The 20672-nt window shown below is 51.4% G+C and overlaps 8 protein-coding genes across 8 annotated transcripts; 4 read left to right on the top strand and 4 right to left on the bottom strand.

Annotated features, from left to right (window-relative positions):
- Nucleotides 1-266: 266 nt before the first annotated feature.
- N7443_003967 (H/ACA ribonucleoprotein complex subunit) lies at nucleotides 267-485 on the top strand (the record flags this gene model as incomplete). The annotated part of the gene is made up of 1 exon (XM_056884023.1): nucleotides 267-485. The coding sequence occupies one exon, from the start codon at nucleotides 267-269 to the stop codon at nucleotides 483-485; it is 219 nt and encodes a 72-aa protein (XP_056742301.1).
- Nucleotides 486-1585: 1100 nt separating this feature from the next.
- N7443_003968 (type 1 glutamine amidotransferase) lies at nucleotides 1586-2512 on the top strand (the record flags this gene model as incomplete). The annotated part of the gene is made up of 1 exon (XM_056884024.1): nucleotides 1586-2512. The coding sequence occupies one exon, from the start codon at nucleotides 1586-1588 to the stop codon at nucleotides 2510-2512; it is 927 nt and encodes a 308-aa protein (XP_056742302.1).
- A 436-nt stretch (nucleotides 2513-2948) lies between these two features.
- On the bottom strand, nucleotides 2949-4263 carry N7443_003969 (PQ-loop repeat-containing protein; the record flags this gene model as incomplete). The annotated part of the gene is made up of 2 exons (XM_056884025.1): nucleotides 2949-4050; nucleotides 4208-4263. The coding sequence occupies 2 exons, from the start codon at nucleotides 4261-4263 to the stop codon at nucleotides 2949-2951; spliced, it is 1158 nt and encodes a 385-aa protein (XP_056742303.1).
- A 343-nt stretch (nucleotides 4264-4606) lies between these two features.
- Nucleotides 4607-5961, bottom strand: N7443_003970 (transaldolase family protein; the record flags this gene model as incomplete). Its single annotated transcript, XM_056884026.1, has 7 exons — nucleotides 4607-4669; nucleotides 4726-5053; nucleotides 5136-5367; nucleotides 5443-5551; nucleotides 5604-5732; nucleotides 5788-5831; nucleotides 5889-5961. The coding sequence occupies 7 exons, from the start codon at nucleotides 5959-5961 to the stop codon at nucleotides 4607-4609; spliced, it is 978 nt and encodes a 325-aa protein (XP_056742304.1).
- A 489-nt stretch (nucleotides 5962-6450) lies between these two features.
- N7443_003971 (cysteine--tRNA ligase) lies at nucleotides 6451-8907 on the bottom strand (the record flags this gene model as incomplete). Its single annotated transcript, XM_056884027.1, has 2 exons — nucleotides 6451-8556; nucleotides 8617-8907. 2 exons carry the CDS (start codon nucleotides 8905-8907, stop codon nucleotides 6451-6453), a joined length of 2397 nt encoding a protein of 798 aa, XP_056742305.1.
- Nucleotides 8908-9181: 274 nt separating this feature from the next.
- On the top strand, nucleotides 9182-10645 carry trm61 (tRNA 1-methyladenosine methyltransferase subunit GCD14; the record flags this gene model as incomplete). The annotated part of the gene is made up of 1 exon (XM_056884028.1): nucleotides 9182-10645. The coding sequence occupies one exon, from the start codon at nucleotides 9182-9184 to the stop codon at nucleotides 10643-10645; it is 1464 nt and encodes a 487-aa protein (XP_056742306.1).
- A 303-nt stretch (nucleotides 10646-10948) lies between these two features.
- N7443_003973 (UBA/TS-N domain protein) lies at nucleotides 10949-13681 on the bottom strand (the record flags this gene model as incomplete). Its single annotated transcript, XM_056884029.1, has 3 exons — nucleotides 10949-11050; nucleotides 11107-12886; nucleotides 13050-13681. 3 exons carry the CDS (start codon nucleotides 13679-13681, stop codon nucleotides 10949-10951), a joined length of 2514 nt encoding a protein of 837 aa, XP_056742307.1.
- A 3220-nt stretch (nucleotides 13682-16901) lies between these two features.
- Nucleotides 16902-20514, top strand: N7443_003974 (uncharacterized protein; the record flags this gene model as incomplete). Its single annotated transcript, XM_056884030.1, has 4 exons — nucleotides 16902-17386; nucleotides 17438-17519; nucleotides 17547-17934; nucleotides 17993-20514. 4 exons carry the CDS (start codon nucleotides 16902-16904, stop codon nucleotides 20512-20514), a joined length of 3477 nt encoding a protein of 1158 aa, XP_056742308.1.
- Between the last annotated feature and the right edge of the window lie 158 nt (nucleotides 20515-20672).

Genomic DNA, 20672 nt, shown 5'->3' on the forward strand with positions numbered 1-20672 from the left:
CTAACGTGAGCGATATAATTTACATGTCATCTGGAACCAAGCGAACCCCTTTAGAAATGAGCTGACAGTCCTCGGATAATCAAAGGGATGTCCAGTCTCCGTTGCTTCCTGATGAATACCGATCTCTTCACACATTATCCACCTTACTCTTGTCCTGAAACGAGGGCTCATACCTCACGTTAGACTCGGCTGGCACGTAATATCCAGTCCAAACGCTTCCCTTCGTCCCCTTCCTTATCATTACAGTCAAAATCCAAATCACCAACATGGGCGGATGGGCGATATCTTGTGCCATATGTGGTGGTCCATTCTCCAGCCAAGTGAATGTAGACCCTGAAAGGACTGAGGAGGACTGTTATCGCGACGAATTCCTAGAGGACTTGGACCTGGGATGGCTTGACGAACTCTGCGCTCTGGGTATCAACCCTGACGCACCTGGGAATGATACATCTGTGACAGTTGCCTCCTATAGCACTACAAAGTAGGGGGTTGTGGAGGTTTCCACGGGAGAAGGTGGGTTTCTCACCGACTATCCTAGGGGGAGTGTATAGGACCTCGAATGATTTGACTTATCCGGCTATAAGATCCGAATGTTCCCTTCCAGAATGACGCCCCTATGACTGCGTATGTTTTCTCCCCTTTCAACCGCCCATTCCTAATTCTCACAGTTCTCATGATTATGCTAGCATTGGAGACTCTCCCGAGCCTCATGTATTTCGTTTCCATCCCATCTGCTGCAAGGATATACTCCAGAGATGTATCCATTAGAGGAAGCCCAAGCAGATCAAATCTGGCATAGTAATAAAGGCCAAGAAGTAAGTTTGTCGTATGGTTGTTGCTTAGTGAGATGATAATCATGGGGCAAAGGGGGGGGAAGGAACGAGGAAATGTAACAAGTTACCCTGGTACGGGTAAACACTCTGCTTCAGACACCTTGTAGGACATATACCATACCACGCCCAATCAGGCCCCGTCGTCAAATGGCCATAGCTGCCAGATCCACTAGACTTTGGGTGGAGAACCGTGTTCAACAATATTGGCAATCGGAAATCTCGGCTACCCTACAGAGATTTCACCATTACGTTTCTACGTGATCCACGTGAGGCTCCTGAATCCTGGACAAAGTTTGGTATAGCGTGCCTCGTATAGGTCACTTAAACTCACCCACGCGGAGAAACAGGACATGTCCGGATGATCAAGAACGAGGGGTAAAGCGGATTATCACTACAAATAAAGTAGATACGAACCATATTTGCGCAGGCGAGTGGGGCACCGAAATAAGCTCGTCGGTGACCAACCCTAACTTTGACTAACGTTTACCTAATGTTTCCGATGCCGTTGGAGTCACTTGGAGTACTTTTGCCCACCTGCTACCACGCGGCTCTGTTTTTATTATTCACGATTTCTGTCCGAAGATGCTATAAGCCTATATTTTTACCTAAGCTCTTCCGATCCGACCTCGGGCTCGACCATGTTATTATCCGGGAGATGTCTGCCCGTTGGGGGCAGCTGATTCCACACATCCTTCGACGGAGCGCACAGTTTAATTTCAAAATCGAGAGATATAGCAATTGCAATTGCAGTAATGGTCCGCAACATCCACATCGCCGTTCTCGATGTCGACATTCCGGCGCGCCGACTGTACGAAGCACGCGGCCTCTGCAGCGCACACTTCCGCGATATCCTTCGCGAAACGGCTTCGCACTTGAACGAGTCAACCACGATTGATGATCCGATTAGTATTACCGTCACTGCTTATGATATTCGAGGAGGCCATTATCCCGATTTTCATCTGCTTCGTGGCAGCCGGACCCAGGAGCGTATGCCCGTTTCCAACCCAATTGATGCAATTCTGATCACCGGAGGCTCTCCGGGCGTCTATGAAATGCCTCACTCTCCTTGGATGCAGCTCCTGGAGAAGTTTATCCAGACTGTTTACAGAGACCACACCGAGGTGCGCATCATGGGCACTTGCTTTGGACACCAACTTATTTCTCACGCGCTGGTTCGCGTGCCGGAGGATCCTGTCCGTGATGTCTATGTTGAGAAATGCCCACTTGGTCGGGAGGTCGGTATCTACACCGTTCAGCTTGAAGATGGGTTCTTGAAGCACTTCCCTTCCGCTCTTGGTCATCTTTCTCAGGGCCAACTTCGCATTCAGATGTTCCATGGGGATCGGGTCATGGCTGTGGAGAAGGGAACCACGGTGACTCTCACCGAGTCCCCTCCTGTTTCGCTTCCGGCGCCCTGGATCAATATTGGAAGTACCCCTATCTGCCCTATTCAGGGACTGTACAACCCCGGCAGAGTTCTGTCGGTCCAGGGACACTATGAGATGGATGCCTTCGGCATGCAGGAGATGTGTGTTGAGAATGCGCCCGTCATGGGCTGGAAAGAATCCAAGTTGGCTCTGTTCCTCGAGCAGGTCGGCCCTGATATGGAGGAGAGACAGGATGATGCCAAGTCCTTTGCTATCGCCGTTCTTTCCTTCCTGGCTGATCTTGAAGTTTGATTTTCCGGGGCTCTGTTTGAAAGGCATTGAATGATGCCACGATCTCCAAAATGCTCATTGCCTCATGGAAAGCCTCAGTCAGTGATCGACTCGCGACGGAAAGCAATTGTCGGTACTTGAAAAAAAAGCATATACACCTCGGCAGGACACCTCACATCGCCTCAGGCAAGGCCTATCTCTGTGCCAAGCAGGCCCGTTTGGAACTGTGTTATCACTGCCCTGCCCAATTGCAAGCTGGATATTAATTCATTCCACGACTTCGATGATACCCCAGCAAGCACGATTCTTCACGCGTCCATATCTCCCAGCATTAGCAATGGCTTATAATGTATTTGAAATGAAGATTACACGAATCAAAATTTTTATACCAACTATCACAACTATTTAGGTGTATCAGTATTCGTATCGGCATCTGTACAAGAACATATCAACTGCTCTACTCATCAGTCTCGAGCTCATCATCAACCTTCTTCCCATCACGATACAAGAAGAATTGAACAAAGATCGCCATATCCAGCAGCAATGTACCAAAGCTACCAATCAACCAAGACAGGTTGACAAGCACATACCGTCCGTAAAGCTCGGAGGCCTCGCCGGGACGACACTTCACATGGCGGGTGTTCTTAGTCCTTCCCTGACAAACAGGTGAGTATGCCAGAATGGAGAGCACGTAGGTCAAGTTTCCAATGCAAGCGAAAAGGAAGAATAGCAGAGAGACTCCATCAGTGGACTTTCGGCGATAGTTGAGCAGCAACTGGGGGAGACGGGAGCCGAGGTACAGCACTGCGCAAAGGTAGCCGAAAACCTGGCCCAGTGTGTCCATCGTAAGTGGCTCCGCCTCTAGGCTCGGCTTCTTGGGTGCCGGGCTGACGTACCAGCCCAAGATACCCGCAGCGCAAACGAGAGCGACGGCGGTGATGTTGAAGAGGATGGCTTGGAGGGTAGAGATGCGGCGGCGGTGTCGGCGAGCGCGAGCTGTATCTGAGCTCGGTTCGATCAGTGGCGTCGCAGGAGACAGATGTGTGCCATCTACGTGTTGGGGGTTCAGAATGTCACGGAAAGATGTCGCAGAGTGTCGTCTGCCCTGCGCAGCGGCTGATGTCGGTCGCGCGCTGACGTGGGAGTGTTGGCCGTTTTGTTCATGAGTCGGATCTTGGATCTGGACGTGACCGTTTGACTTGGGCAACAGGGAGGACCTTTCCGTTGGCGCGGGTGTATTCGCATCGCTGCCCTCCAGAGCGCCCGTGGCAGATGGTTCGGGTTCAGGCGACGGGGAAGAGGAGAATTCCTCTCTGATGTTGAATCCCCGGTAATAGAAGCATTGCCCCAATAGAACGATATCTGCCAGAGTATAATACACGGCCAGGATAATCATTGTAGGCAGCACGCCCTGGAGGACAGCACCGAGGATGTTGAAGACATCACCCGCCAACCAGACGATCAGAAAAAGAAGCGAAAGGCCATCGGCAGAGCCACGTCGGAAGTTCTCAATGATCTGCGGTGAGAAAACAACAACCCAGCAAGCAATTGAGATAGATCTGAATATAAATTAGCGACTTCGTCGTCAAATGCCAGTTTACGTGGGGACGAAAGCGAGTAACGATCTGCATCACATCCCGCGCATGCGTGATGCACGTAGTTCACCGAACCACATTGTGTAGGTGTGAATTTAAGTAGGGAGAAGGAAACACTCACCCACAGATGCCACTCAGGGCCTCGATGTTGAAATTGGCCGCCTGTGAGGGGAACATGGTGAATGAGGACTGAGGTGACACAAGATCCGATCACAGCCACTCATACGGCTTCAGATGAGCACCTGAGTATGCTGCCGATAGCGGTTTCAACAGGCCGCTTGTTCTACCTGGTGTATAGTCGCCGAATACGTCAAAATATGCCAATTGAAGTGAACCGAAAAAGTTGGAGAAGACCGCGGGACTAGACCGGATGACGTCGAGTGCGGTCACGTGTTGCTTCATCTGGGGGTATTTGGCCAATACAAAGTGTGTTTCGGTTGGTTTTTTTCTTCTTGTTTTTCAGAAAATGGCATTTGAAGTTCCATTTTATTCCATCTATACCTGACTAATTGCTAAAAACCTAAACTGAAACCTTCATAATGTGCTCCAGCTTATCCTGGAAGTCGCAAAAGATATTGATCGCCTAAATGAGCGTCAGTAAAGTTTACTTGTCCGATAATAGCAAGCATATTTACATACCTCGGTCAATTTCATTTGACTGGCACCGCTACGGTCGCGGGCGAATGTAATCTTGTATCGGCCGGGATCATGCAGGTATGAAGCACCCGGTGGCGGAAATGGCTCTGTGGGAGCAGCGTCAAACAACGAGTTCACATTAGTTCCCATAGGGAGCGCAAGCTGCTCCAGGAGGTGGGGTGCAATTTTAAGGTGGTCAACGCCAGCAAGCTGGAATATTTCCTCCGTTGAGGTCAAACTCGCGGGCAAGACTTTGGTCGGAGCTTTGATTGATTTGTAGTACGCTTGAATAGCAGCACAGAGAGGAAGGAGCTTATGCTCATCAACAAAGCTGTAGATTGTTATGGTCAGTCCAGAAAACTTCTCTTTTCTGCCAATTTCTTTCTTATCTCACAATGATAGGTGATACTTACCCTGCTTTGACGTGGACCTTCAGTTCATTCACATAGGGAGCCACATAAGTACAGCCCACTTCAGCTGCAAGACACGCCTGGGGCATACTAAACAGAGTGGTCGCGAGTGTCCGTACTCCAGCAAGCTCAAGAGTTCGACAAGCCATCATGCCATCCCAGGTACTTGGGATCTTGATGGAGATACGAGCGACATCGAACCCTGGTTGAACATGTTGGAAAATTTGCACAATTCCTATTCACTTGGTCAGAGTCTTGCGCGATCTTGGCATCAAAGAGTGGAATCAGAACAAAAGCTTTGCTGACATACGAAGAGCATTGATGACTGTTTTCTCCGTGGAGTATGAGTAGTACGGATTCGTTTGCACATGAACCAATCCTCGAATATGCTTCGCCATAGCAACAGCCAGACGTACCATCTGTTCACTCACTGAGCCAGATCCGATATCAAGAGACCTGGATTGTACCTACCCCAATCTCGACAGCGAGCTCATCTACACCGATAGATGAGTACTTGGTGTGAAGTGCCTTGGCATCAGCCAAGGACGCGGCGACGACCTCCGCACGATCGGGTTTGGACAATTCGCCAAAGGCGATAGCCTATCAAGCACAGTATTAGAGTTGGGTATACTTCAAGATAAGTAGACACGCTCACCTGGTTCGAAGTGCAGTCCTGAAAGGGACCGAGGGACTTGGCAACTGGGAAACATCAAGCGACTAATCTGAAAAAGAAAGGCTGGAGATTTGGAAACATACCCTCTTCGTCCATCGTATCACAATCCACAACGGTGCGCGAACGCATATAGTCCAGACCGGTCGGAGTCCCCATCTTGAACTGCTCTTGTAGCTTCAAAGGGTTTATAGTTCAGAGCCAGAATGTTAAGGGAGATTCATGGGAAGACGGCGATTACAGGGTGATGTCGGAGAATGAACGAGTTGCACAACGTCCTCATCCCACCTTTTCTCCAGAGTCGGTGGAGGGTCCCGAACGGGGCAAGTGACCCCGCCTGCATTCACGGTGTGGAGCATGGCGTCCCCCTCGATCTATGAAAAGCAGACACGGGAAGGGACTACTACATCATCCCATCTCCACTTGAGTGGGATGAAAGCTCGAGTGCTATCATTTGATATACGTGATAGAAAGGCATTGAAAGCTCCATAGCTGCTTCATAGATGCCCACGGGCCATTTAGGCTAAAATCCAGCAAAACAATGTTGATTGTCTACAATTCACCTGAACGCCCCACGATAGATGCATAGAACCCGCGATATCCGCTAGATCGACTTGACTTTTATTGTTTTGTGTTTGACGGTCGCATCTACTTGGCCTGGGCAGCCACCCATGCCTCGTGCGCCCTCTTCTGTCGCTCCCAGTCCTTGCGAAGCTTCTTCGCCCGGCTCTTGGTGAGCTCTTCGCCCTTCGCATCGTAGGTAGGGAGACCCTCGTCGTCCCAGGCGCTGTACTCATTCGTGCGGAACATCTCCAAGTGACTCAGCTTGCCCTTCTCCAGTTGCTTCAGAGCCTCCTGTTCACGCTTCAACTTGTCCGCCTGCTTCTGGCGAGCGCGCGCCTCCTTCTCCTCGCGTGCTTGGATCATCTCTTGCGTGACAGGGCGGACGAGAGCGGGCAGATTGTCACGATCCTCGAGGTAGATGCCCAGCTCGAACAGATCGATGTCTCGGACGCGGTCGCAAAGGGCGAGGATATCCTTGCCAATGGAATCGGATGATTGCAGAGAAGAAACCTTGGTGCGGAAGGTCGAGAGAAGCTCGGCGTAGGGCTTGGCGGACTCGGAGGCATCCTTGGGAGCAGAATCCTGCTTGATTGCCTCTTCGATTTGGCTGGGCGAGACACCCTCCTTGGAGCGGGCGGCTTGTCGGAGGGTATCACGCATGGTAGAAAGTGGGAAAAGGAATGGCTTGGCTTCCTCGGGGACATCGATACCAGACCAACCAATTTCAGTGCTGTCGGCGGTCTTGGTTCCGTTAAGACCGAAGATGTTAACAATGGAAGTAATCCAGCGAGCAGCATCCTCAACATCCTTCGGGTTCAATATGGCCTTGTCGGCACTGTTGTACTTGGTAATAAGTTCGGAAATGGATTGCATGACACCCGGTGTGTTGAAGGAGTCGCAAAGCTGGTTGTAGACCGCAGTCTTAGTCGCCTCAAAATCAGCAGCAAAGGCTGTGTCGGTGCCAGAGCCCTGCAGGGCGGCGGGATCCTTCACTTTAAGGAAGAAGTTGTTGAGCTTCTCTTCCCAGGAGATTCCGGTGCTCACGAGCTCATCGGTGATCTCAACGCCATCCTTCCAACCACCTAGCAGGAAGACAATACGCAAGCTTCGCGGGTTCCATTCCTTCCGGTTGAGGGCTTCGCGAATGGTTGTGAAGTTCTTCAAAGACTTGGACATCTTGGACCCTTGGATCGACAAGTGGCCCATGTGCAAGAAGTAGTTAATGACTTGGTCGTGGTTGTGGCTGTTGAAATAAGCCTCGCTCTGGGCCAATTCATTATCGTGGTGGGGGAAAGCAAGATCAATGCCACCCGAGTGGATATCGATACGGTTACCCAGGCGAATACCGTGAAGGGTACTGCACTCGATGTGCCAACCGGGACGTCCCTTGCCCCAAGGGCTGGGCCAGCTGGGCTCACCCGGCTTGGAAGCCTTCCAGAGAACGAAGTCTGAGGCGCCGCGCTTCTCTGTAGACTTGCTGGTCAAGGAGCCCTCTCCCTCTGCGGCCAATTTGTTGTCCGAGCGGCTCCACGGCTCGAGACGCGCATACGGGTGCCCAGCCGCCTCGAACGATTCAATGTCGAAGTAGACGGATCCGTCCTTGGTGGTGTAACCGAAGTTATTCTGAACAATGCGGTCCACGTAATCGGCGATTTCCTGACCATGGTCTGTCACGCGCATCAACTCATCAGGGTCGAGGACATTCAGGTCCCGCATATCTGTCAAGAATCGCTCCTCGTACTTTCGAGTAAGCTTGGTGAAAATGCCGTGGTCGTCGGCATCAATAGAAGTGCCCTTCAGAGCATCCAGGTATGGGAGAAGGACATCTTGCGCATCTGTGTAAAAGGACTCGGCAAACAATGCAGGATCGGAAACGCTGTTACCGCGCTCGGCTTCCGCCAAAACCGTCGCCGCCGAGCCCGCAGTCTTGATGTGCATCTTGACTTTCGCCTCGTCATCGCCCGCTTTCTCGTTGCCCAGGAGGGCACCGCCGCTCAGCACCGTCGCATACTCCTTCGCCACAGTATCTTGGTATTGTGACGGGGCCAATTCGGGGTCCAGCAAAGACAAGTTCTTCTTCAAGTATGCTTTGTAGGCGTTCTTTGTGGTGTCAATCACTTCCGCGTTGACGACGGGGTTCACGGCGACGAATTCGTTGAAGAGATGCTGTTGTCTTGCGCGGAGGATGATCTATGTAAGTGGTGAGTCAGTCCATTCATTTGCGCCAAAGGTAATCCTCGAGAAGCATACCTTGTCATCGATATCTGTCACATTCATAATGAATTCGAGATCGAACTTGAAGTAGTCGCGCATAATGCGCCGAATGATATCGGTGCTAACATAGTTGCGGGCATGACCTAGATGCGCATCGTCGTAAACAGTCGGCCCGCAGGCGTACCAAGTAACCTTCTTGCCAGTCGGATCGACGGGAACGAAAGGCGATTTAGACTTGGTCAATGAGTTGTAGACCTTCAAGGGCGGCAGTTGCACACCCTCCTGCAAGGGAGGCTGCCGCCATGCCGGCTGTTGACGAGTAGACATGGGTCTGGAGATAGAGAGTGACAGAGACCAGAACCGAAGCTGCTGCCGAACAGAGGGAAGGAGGGGCATAAGAACGGAGGGGCAGTTTGCTTTGGAAACAACGTCGACTCATCGCATTACGTACCGTGATTGGCCCTTGCGTTGGTCCCAGATTAGCCCTAGGCCCTAACTTCCCAGATAGGCAATCCAGCTTTTTTCTACTTGCGGAGATCCGATCTTGAAGACCTCGAGCTACGAGTTTCCAGTTACGCGCATTGCTCGGACTCCTGCAGCTATGCCGTCTCCGTTCCTGACCCCCGGCTCAACCGCGGGACCCGATACCGTCGCCCTCCTCCATCTGCGCCGCGACCAGACTATCCCGACGATCCTTCGTACCTTCGACGACCAGAACTTGGGCTACAAGGAAGGCAAGGTGTCCAACACACGCTTCGGCTCGTTCCCGCACAGTACCCTGATTGATCAGCCATGGGGCTCACAAATTGCCGCCTCCAAGGTCGACACCGGCTCGCGCGGCCGGAGAGGTCCTTCCAAGCGCAAAGCTGACGAGCTCGATACACCGGGCACAACCACCGGCGCCGACGATGATACCCCCTCCCTCTCAAAACCAGTCGCTGCCGGCAGCGGCTTCCTTCACCTGATGTACCCCACTCCCGAGTCGTGGACGTTGTCCCTCCCGCATCGGACGCAGGTCGTTTATACCCCCGACTACAGCTACATCCTCCACCGGCTCCGCGCGCGGGCAGGAGGCACGGTCATCGAAGCCGGCGCGGGCAGTGGCTCGTTCACCCATGCGGCCGTGCGTGCCGTCTTCAATGGATACCCTCAAGAGCAGCCGGCAAACAAGAAGCAGCGGTTAGGCAAGGTGTGCAGCTTTGAGTTCCACGAGCAACGAGCGAAAGCCGTACGACAGGAGATCTCAGATCACGGTCTGAACGGTCTGGTAGAGGTCACACACCGCGATGTCTACGAAGGTGGTTTCTTGCTGGGTGACCCCCAGACCGGCCAGTCTCCCAAGGCCAATGCAATTTTCTTGGATTTACCTGCTCCCTGGCTTGCTTTGAAGCATCTTGTGCGCAAGCCTGCTTCTGGTGCTGAGTCTCCATTGGATCCGAATTCGGCCGCCTACCTTTGCACTTTCTCTCCGTGTCTTGAACAAGCCGAGAAAACCATCCGCGTTATGCGCCAGCTTTCGTGGTTGAATATTTCGATGGTGGAGGTTAACCATAACCGCATCGATGTGAAGCGCGAACGTATTGGCTTGGATTGTGAGGGTATTCGCGGCGCAACAGTATACCCGAAGACCGTGGAGGAAGCAGTTGTGAAGCTCCAGGAGGACGACGAACGAGCCAAACGACTCCGTCAGGCCCATTACGACGGCAAGACAGACGACCCGAAGGTCCAAGAAGACAAGACCCGGTCTTCCAAGGAGTCAGCTATCCCGGCCTCTACTGGGCCTTCCTATAGCCAGGGCCGCTTGATCCACCGCTCAGAGCCGGAATTGAAGACGCATACGTCGTACTTGGTATTCGCTGTTCTTCCCCGTGATTGGACAGAGGAAGATGAACAAAAATGTCGCCAGCAATGGCCTTCTCAGAAGTTGGATGCTCCTGAGCCCAAGGGTGGCAAGAGCAGGAGACAGGCTAAGAGAGAGGCTAAGGAAAAGTGTATGGAAGAAATCAAGGCGGGAGAAAACGCGCAGCCAACAGTGGAGAAGGTTGAGGAGGGGAATGAGGCATAAAGAACTATATCAAAGCATAATCATGAATAGTGTAACATTAAAGCACTGGGTATTGGCAAAAGCATATTATCTCTTCTGGTTTACTCCCAGAGTGTCATCAATTCGATTTTCATCGTCGCAAAGTCTCGATTCCTTCAACCCGTTACTTTCTACGTCGAAGCTACCTGAATAATGTATGAGTGTGGTCTCCTTCAAATGGACTATGTTCTAAATGGTTCTCAAAGATGAGGGGTAGTTGACATGAAAATATGGTCATGGTATGTGACGGCAAGAGCAGGCTAGTGAAGATGTTACTATATCGCGCTAGAGGTTGTTCTCCACTCTGAACTTGTCCCACGCTTCATTCAGGGTTCCAAAGACAGCACTGGAGATCATCCGTTGCTCGGTCGTAGCAGTGGTGGGAATCTAGAAGGCCATTGTTAGCAAGTGGTTCCAGCCAGGGAGGTTATTAAGCTACGTACCTTGTCGGGATGCACCTTGGCAATTCCCTTCATATATTGGATCTTCACCTTGTTCGGCAAGACCAGCTCCGCCAAACCGATCTTCTTCCACCCAGACTCAGCCCAGAGAACGCTATCAAGACTGCCCAGTAAAGCACGAAGATTGTCCTGCTTTCCGTTCCTCCAAAGGGCGATTTTGGCATCAACACTTTCTGAAAGAGCAAATTTCTCTTCGTCGGCAAGCTCGGAAGCTTTATTGGCCTCACGCAGACGGCTGACAGCTTCTGAGTCCTGTCCAGAGCCCGCGCCTAGATCTGACAGCGCGGATGCCTTCTTAGGCACAGGCGCTGCCCGTTTCTTAACGGGGACTGCCTTAGCTGCAGGCTTGCTGATACCAGCAGCCTTCTCGCATCGGTTTCGGCCTTGAATACTAGTACTTCCACCATGACCAGCCTCCACGGCCAACTTCCAGACCTGCGCGGCATCTTCCCATTTCTCGAGCTGCTCCAAAGCCTCTGCTTTGCGCATCAAAGCCTTGCCATAGAAGTCCTTCATTTGCTTCGCAGGCTCGCCATTCCCAAGATCGATTTTTTCAGATTCGCCGTTTGAGGGACCGATTAAGCTCAGGATGATCTCGGCATCATCGACGGCTGACTTTGCTTCACCGGTCTTTAGCGCTGTCATTGCGCGATTGCTACGAATCACAATCGTAATGGGGTGCTTCTCGGGAAGCATATTAAGGGCCGTTGAGAAGCTCTCGTGGGCAGCCGCGTAGTCACCCCGCTTATACGATTCTGCGGCTTTTTCACGGTGACGATGCGTGGATTGAAGAGCCTCGGCCGATACAGATGGAATCGACCGTACCGGGGCCTTGGCGCGCAGTGGAATAGGTGTTGAGCGTGCCGGGGTTCCCACTTGAGAGGGAGCCGCTGGTTTGGGTCGTTGAGATGAAGGAGTGGGAGAATCGAATAGATCAACGGCAGGTTCAGGCGCTGGAGGAGGTGCTTGAGGTCGCTTTCGCCTTGCAGAACTAACATAGGCTTGTGCCGACTGCTCCTCCGTGGCAAATCTTGATAGGCGAGATTTGGGCTCGGTAGAAGTGGGACGCGATGGCCTTTGCAGGAAACTGGGTTGTTGTTGTTGAATATGTTGCGCGGGAGATCGAGACTGTTGGCGAAGAGCACTATCACTGGGATCCGGGCGAGCAGACTTGCGAGGGGGTCGAGCGTCGCCAGTTTCAAGAAGCATTGCCTCGTCTGTGAAATCTTGTGGCTTCTGCTGCTGTTGTTCTGGTCTGTCACCACCACGTCGGGGTGGTTGTTGCGGAGGGAACAGCTCCTCGCGTGGAGCGGAAGCATCTCTCATCCACTTGGGTTGGCTGGGGTCATGATCTCCCGTATTGAACTCGTTGACGGCTTGTTGGAACTTCTTGCTTCCGGTTTTCCAGAGGGAGCCTGCAGTTTTCCACAAGTTGTTGCCTAGCTGAGAAGTGATTTGGGCTGGATCCTTATCGCCTCCGGGGCTCATGCTATCTTCTCGCCGAGGAGTCTGGGACCTGCCTTCCCTCGCCCAAGATGGAGCATCACGCTGGCGACTACTACGCTCCATAGAGTCATGGGACGGAACATTTGACGGTGATTGACCCTGAGACTTCTGTCTAGACTCGGCATGGGCTTGTGTCAGAAGCCAACCAACGGCAGCCTGCACATCTGTCCTTGACGGGGTAGTCCGTAGGGCCTGGCGAGATTTATTCGCAGGGAATCCCATATCCACCAGCTCTGCGATGGCTCGATCTTCATCACTAGTCGGTAAGGGTGAAGCATCTTGGCTCCTTGTGTCACGGCTGGGTGGCGTTGGGGGCGAGGGGGAAGGCTTCTGGCGCGGGAGTTCAGATAGAGGCTTTCCAAGTAGACCAAGGAAGTCGTCATCATCATCCGGTGCGGGGGGGAGATGCGGCCGCTGACTTGGGCTTCAATTCACTGAGGCCGAAAGGATCATCATCTTCAAATGAATCTAGCCCTCCGGTGTTGTCTCGCATTGAGATCCCTCCATTTAATGATAATTGTGGGGTATTGGAGTCGATCTGGGGTGAAGCGTTGGAGCTCGGAATCGGGAAGTTTGTGGATGCGTCCACAGGTGCCGCGGCATTGAAAGCGGCCAATAGATCGTCATCGTCACCAGGAGGGGATACAGTTTGCGAGACTGGCGCAGCAGCGGGGCTTTGGGTACGGCCTTGCTCAAGACCGTCCCAGAAATGGTTGTTCTGTCTCCCATATTGCGCCTCGTACTGACTCCGCTTCTCTGCTTCCTTCTTTGCCTTCTCCTCCTTCAAGCGCTTCTGTTGTTCCGCCAACGAGAGGTTTTTATTCGCGGCCGAGGAGTTGAATGAGACCAGGTTGGCGAAGCTGTCCCCGGTGGACGGGGCGGGCTTGGATGGCGACGGGGTACGATTTGAGGCAGCGGACATGGGTGTTGATCTCCCAGAGCCACCATTAGATCGTATGCTGGGGAACATAAGGCCAGAAGTCATCGGCGGCGGTTTGTTTGGCGGGGCATTTGGGTTGTTAGACCAACTGAGTCCGTTTAGGTCGTCCATGGCGGGCTAGATGGTGCCCCGTTGCGGAGGTGAGGGTGTTTGACTGGTTTCGGTGTAAGGGTTAGGAGGTCCGAGATGGATCTAGTAGGTATTCCATGATCTCACCACACAAAAGACAAGGGAATTGACAAATTGACAAATTGACAAATGATTTGTAGCCTCATGGAACATGCGCCGACGCTCGCGCCCCCCTGCGCATGTGGGGATGACGACGGGCACGTGATGTTTCACGATTCAGTGCTTGTTTTCCCCTTTGAAGTAGATGGAGTATAACTAACAGCGATCTTGGTTATTTGAAAAATTATCATCTCGGTTTCTGCCGAGTTTTATACTCAGTACCTATTTAAGTTATCATCCTCTTGACATTGGGGTGCCACGTGCACTGGGCACGTTGTCAGTGTGAAAATATGTATACATTCCTGTCGCCCTTGGCTTTGTGACCGGCATCTGGGCACACATATTGAACCCTGGAAATCAACATGAACAAAATATCGATAAACCTACATAAATGTTAATTCTTTGATCCCGAGGCTCCAAGATTGCAATTAATGCGCACCATTGGATAATCCGGGCGAGGACATTACTGGGGGGCTTTTCAGCTGTATTCGAAGTAAAACTTTGACCTACGACTCGCCCGATCTTGTAGAAATAGTGCTGCAGAGTTATATGCCCAAGTATTTTCGAGGGAAACGAGCTCATTATTGAATTTAAGAAGTCCAGTGGGCCTGGTGTGCTAATTATTCGAGGATTTCAAAAGCATTGACAGGTCGAACGAGACGATGCCCGCGGACCCTATGCCACAAGCGCCTTTGAACAGGCCGGCCATTCTTCCAACGTTTAATATGTCTTAATGTTAACAACATATTCCTAGCGGGCATACTAAAAGCGAAGTCTGTAATTAGTATACTCATTATCTAGATGCTTTACATTGAAAAATTCTGCTCTAGTGAGTGGTTTCTAATCTTCCATCGGAGTCAGCGCTCGCGGTATTATGCCGGTGCAGATCGGTGAGGATAATTCGGCGCCGAAAGATAATTGACGGCTTGTCTTATTCGCCTGCAGTATCTCTACCGCTGCATAAGCACTCTCAAAAATTGCATCGTTCACGAACATGCGGTCGAGCGACCCGATGACTCTGCCGTCCCATGCAGTAAAGCTGGACCACGGAATCAAGCCCGCGATAACTATGCAAAGTCCGCAGAAGCCTTCACTTTCAAACACGGCATCAAACTCTATTTTGTTCACCGCAAAGACAGTCAAGTCGGTATACTCAGTTCTCAAGGACGATCTTGGTTTCCCAAGTCGGTTATTACGATTTTATTTTGTTGCATCTAACGTCTAACCCATCTATTAATGGAGAAGATTGCCAATGGCCTTCCCTTATTTGGTCATTCAAGCTCCGTTTGGCATTGCATCATCACCTCAGTTGTCTTCAATCATGTCGGTCTTGTCACAATTCAGGTCCATAGATACTCCAAGACGTTAAATTATCGCGTCGTCATTTGATTCACCCGCTTCGTTCCCCTGAGCCGATCGGCGATGCCAAGTGGATGAATGTGTTAAGCGATAATATCCTTCCGTTGTGATCTTGTCCAGAAATGGATAATCTTATGTATTCTTACTTTTGGACTCATCAACATTGACTATAATTACTTTTCCTTGATCTCACAAATAATCTTCAATAGTCCAGCCAACACATTTCAGTAGCAGAACTGAACAATCACGAGAAGGTGTCACCTACTGAGCCTGCACGTGTGTATGCACTTCGCGTACGTGGCATCGGATATGCCGGACGAGGAAACAAAACTTGGACACCATGTCCAGATGCACATGGTGGACAAATAAAAGACGAGCACGGCAGAGCCATATGATGGAATGGCAAGCGCTGATTGAACAATGCATTATCAAGTCATGGAGAAGACACTAGAACGAGATGGGAGCAAGTGTCTCGGATGAGGCAAGCCCCTTGCTGGCAAGTCTCCGGACCAGGTCTCGACCCAGGTCTCGACCCAGTCAAAGATAATTTCATGCCCAACCACCCCCAGGAACAGTGCCAGTCAATGCACGCCAATGCAAGAGCAATGCACGAACGGCACGGTGGCGCCATTACCGTTGTGATAGACCAACAGGACACTAAAACGGGACATGTGAAAAGCACGGCTCAAGACTAACAACTCGACAGATCGAGGGGCGCGACCCACTCCGCGAACCCCTAGATGCGGATGGCGCCGATACCTCCGAGCGCGTATACTCTGCGCTGGAGCTGTCCGAATTTCCAAAATTTTCATGCACACGGGTGCAATAATACGGTGAGCCCAGGAACCCTAGCTCAAGGCTGGAGGCTGGCTTATCATTATTGGGATTATACCTGTGATGTGACCGATCATGGACCCTGGTCGATTGGTCGCCCGCATTCCTGCTCTGTATGCGCTAGGAATTTGATCGTCGCGGGTCTTGTTGTTTTGTCTGAGGCATGATCAATAGGTACATATGGCCCAAGGAAAGGAGAAGCCCTCTGAGCAAGTAATTACTAGGGTCTGGCCTAGGGTACCTGAAGGTAAGGCGAGTAATCCCTGCCGATGGCCGGTTTTTAAGCCCGAGACGAAAGAGTCTAGTAAAAGCGACCGAGTGTTAATTTCCGGTAATAAAAGATGAAGGTCCTAGTCTCCTTTCGGTACGAGGGACCGCCACCAGCACACAAATGGAGAGCTGATCCTTGCTAGATCGACAGGTTCTCGATCGGTGGGTCTTCGGATAGCTCATTGACTTGTCGGTCCTGGATCGCGTGGGAATCTGTTGTCAAATTCCCAGTCGGTTAACTAGTCTACCCCTAAAAACTCAAATGCAGCTAACAATGTTGTGCCGGTTCCGTTGGCCCCGCGTCTTTCTGGAATCCCCTTGTCAACTGTCGCTTTATATGTAGGGGCTTGGGTTAGACCTGGGGCTGGTATTTCTTGTTTATCTCATTTCCTGCGGCCACATGGGTTCACGACGCGCCTCTGCCAGGCTATTCTATTGATGTTTATTGCCATGATCCTATGAATAAGCCAGCCTCCCCTTCTGGTTCTGCGACGCGACCTTCACCGACTTGATTCTAGTGCATGTGCATATTGGTAATGTGAACGAGGCTGGCAGGGTTCATATAGTCGATTCGAACTGCTCCACCCCCCGAGGAATTCTCATTCGTTCTCACCGTTTATTCTGAGACAAGCTGGCCAGTATGCGGTGGTCTTTACTTTTCACTTTAGTTCTGTTCTTCCTCTGCGGGGTGTCATTGGCAGCCCCAGCGGTAGGATTGGGAGAACGAGATGTTGATGCCGCCGCTATTCTCGACAAAAGAGAAAACCAAGATACAACAATGACCGCAACAAGTAATGATGCGATGCCGACAACTACGACCGCGACAGGGACCCAAGTAACATCAACGGAAGCGACGGGAACTAGAGCGAGTACTATAACGGACTCGGCCAAAAATACTTCAACATCTCGCCATACCAGCCAAACCAGCCCAACCAACGCCGCAACAACAGTGCCTTCATTAGATGGAGTTGGTTCCTCGAGCGCTTCATCGCAAAATAATACCCAGTCGGCATACTCAGGAGGCCTCCCAATCAAGCCGGAAGTGACGCCTGCATTGGGGGTGGGAGGCTTCATACTTCTTGTTCTTGGAGCAGCGCTTGCCCTTATTGGAATTCGGAAACAATGGTAAATGTTTTAGCTCGGAGGGTATAAGAACAGGAAGCTAATGACAAATAGGGTCTATATCTTCCTCTCCACGGCATTTTGCGCGGCATTGGGTGTCACAGTGAGTCATGTATATTTGGATTACAACTGCATTGTGAGCTGACCTCGGAACCCTCATTAGGTCTTGATCATTTATGTCATGAATTCTCCTGTCAGCAATGGAGTACAAGGGGGGTATTTGGTTGCTGTGGTCGTCACGGGTGCGATATTTGGTGGTGTAGCGCTCGTCTTCAGAGAAATCACCGAGGGGCTGTGTTGTCTCCTGGGCGGCTTCTGTATCGGAATGTGGCTCATGACCCTCAAGTCCGGAGGCCTGATCACTGGCGACGGAGCAAAGGCAGGATTTATCCTTGCTTTTGCTGGGGGCTTTTATTGTCTCTCTTGGAGTCACTACACCCGTGCATATGGGTCCATGCTCTGTACCGCCTTTGCTGGTGCTACCGCTCTAGTACTTGGAATTGACTGCTTCAGTCGAGCTGGATTGAAGGAGTTCTGGCTCTATATCTGGGGTAAGTCTCTCAGAACCTCTCTGTTTTCGATAGATTGGGATGCTAACATAAAGATCAGGTCTGAACAACAACATGTTCCCCTATCACACCTACACTTACCCTGTGACAAGAAACATTCGCGTCGAGATTGCTGTCATTATCATCATCACTGCGTTTGGTGTAATTGGACAGTTGCGATTGTGGAAGGTTATCAAGGCTCGCAGGGCGAAAGAGGAAGATTCCCGCCAAAAAGCCGAGAAAAAGAAAGAAGAAGATGACGCCGAGGTCGGTCGCCAACTCGAAGCAAACAACCTCCGCGAACGTGCCGAATGGGAGCAAATGTATGGCAACGGGCAGCACAACGGTAAAGAGGCATCATTGTCGGAGACCGCAATTGCCGATGATTCAAGAAGAGGATCAGATGGCTACGGTTCTTCAACAAATCCAGAGAAAATCAACATCGAAATGAAGGACATGGCTACCGCGGAACACGCTGCTGGTCTTTCGGACTCAGAGAAACATCTCGGAAGGATTGATGAGGGAGAACATCATGAGGTGCGCAGTCAGCCCGAAATAGAATATCGTGACATGGTAGGACCAAGACCGGTCACTGCAATGTCCTTGCCAACGGCTGCTGTGAAGTCACATCTCCGTGGAGATAATGACTCTGAACATGGGGCTGTTATTGGCTCCGAGGCTGGCACCCCTAGAGGATCAAAGCACCTTTCAAGGAAACCATGGATGAACAGGCTCTCCTGGCGCAGCGGCAATATTCAAATTCCAGAGCCGCAATCGGTGTCGCAGGAAGCCTTGATCGTGTACGATGATGCTGCATCCTCCGTGGCAGGCGTTGTGGACGATCTGACAATCGCCTCTGGCCCCCCAAGTATCGCGTCTGGTATCCACGATGATGGGGAGGGCCAGGAACACAAGAAAGATATCTCAAACGAGCATGCAACAGAGCAGAACGTGCTCTCCGAGGTGGCTTTAGGAAAACTCAACACTCAAGCACGTCAGCCTGCCGCAGCAGTGACTGAAGCAGATATCCCAGCTTCCCATGAAACAGAAGGCGGAAATGACGACGCTTCTGTCAACGATGAGAATAATCAGGAAAACCAGGAAAACATTCCGGCAGTGGCGGCTATTTCGGCAGACAGTCCCGCGGAGGATCAGGGCGCGAAAGCCGAGAACGCAGAGGAGCAAACCCAGCAGGCTCCATCAAAAACCCAACCTGATATACAAAAGCAAGAAAACCCAAGTGCAGTTGTTGAGAGCGCTGAATCTATCGCCGAGGGTAATGCGTCTGAAAGGGAACCATTAGGTCCCGTTGAGGCTGAACAAACAGAGGTTGACGATACTCATGATCACCAATCTAACGTCGACAAAGATGCCACAGTCGCCGATTGCGCTTCCCAAAAGAAACCCATCAAACCTGTCAAGAGGCCAACATTGGATAGGTCGACAGTGAAAAAGATCCCTGAACAGACCTCGAAGGTGGTTCATGTCTTCCGCACCAAAGAATGGGCAAAGCATCTGGCCGATGCGGAAACCCCAGAGCTTGAGCCCCTGGAGCTTGAAAGCGAGGCCCCAGAAAACTTGGAGAAAACTGAGCAGGTCGCAGCCCCAGTTCATGTTGATGGCCTTCTGCAAACAGCCTTCAATGCCCAACCACCTCCCGCTGTGATGAGTCCCGAGCTAAGCGCAGCAAGCTTGGAACAAATCCGGCGACAGTCTGACTTATCATTTGCACCTTCTCCAGAGGTGTCTCGGTCAAAGATACGAAATAGCCTGCAAAATCTTTCTGGCAGATCCCCGCCGCCGATAGCTCGCAATGCGTCAACAGGATCCATAGTTCCACTACATGAAGAGCATGATGCTGTTGCTCCAATGCTTCGCAGTGCATCAACTCCCTTGTTGACTCTCACCTCACCCAACATCAGCAAAGAGACACCGGAGTCGCCACGCTGGAATGGCCCACCACCTCTTCTTGCCGTTCGTGAAGACATGGTGCGCAATAGAATGTCTTCCACTTCCCTTCGCCACGATCCTTGGGCATCTCGAAACGCTTCACGCCAATCTCTCGTAGACCCCTTGCAGGCCATCTCCCCAACAAAAGCTATCCCTGAAGAACACGAGGAAGACTTTGAAATCGCCGCACCCAACGATGATGACGACGTTCCTCTCTCTAAGCGCAAAATCATGCTGCAGCGCCAGACCATGCAGTCACCATCCAGCTTGAGCATCGCAAATTCGCCCCTGGCGATGAGCCCCCCGAGCTACGAACGCTCAAGATCACCCCAATTCACTCAAGTTGACTCTGAAAGATCTGCCTCAAGAATGGCAGCATGGCGCCAATCAGTGAAGGAGGACATGACTCAACGCCGTGACCCTCTTTTCCATGGCACTTCTCCAGGACCCCCAGGACCAGCCAGCCCCGAACGACCGCGCAGCAGTCTTTGGGGATCTGTGCAGCAAATGCGTGATGCTTCCTCGGCCCACGTCGATAAAGCCATTGCAGATGGCATGCAGCGAGGAAGTATGAGCGATCTTCATCGTCAAGCAATGCGACGGATGCAGGCTTCTGCCAACCGTCAATTGTAAGCGTTCTTTTGATACCCCTATCCTTGCTTTTATTTTCTCTTTCGGGAATCACCGGGCGTTTCATACATTACCTTAGATACGCAAAATTTTTAATGTATATAATCCTTAATGACTTGTGTGTGAAAAGTCACTTAATATATGTTCAAAGTGTCTACATA

The sequence above is a fragment of the Penicillium atrosanguineum genome (assembly GCF_028827265.1).
Source record: "Penicillium atrosanguineum strain IBT 20685 chromosome Unknown utg000003l_segment0_segment0, whole genome shotgun sequence".
NCBI classification, from domain to species: domain Eukaryota; kingdom Fungi; phylum Ascomycota; class Eurotiomycetes; order Eurotiales; family Aspergillaceae; genus Penicillium; species Penicillium atrosanguineum.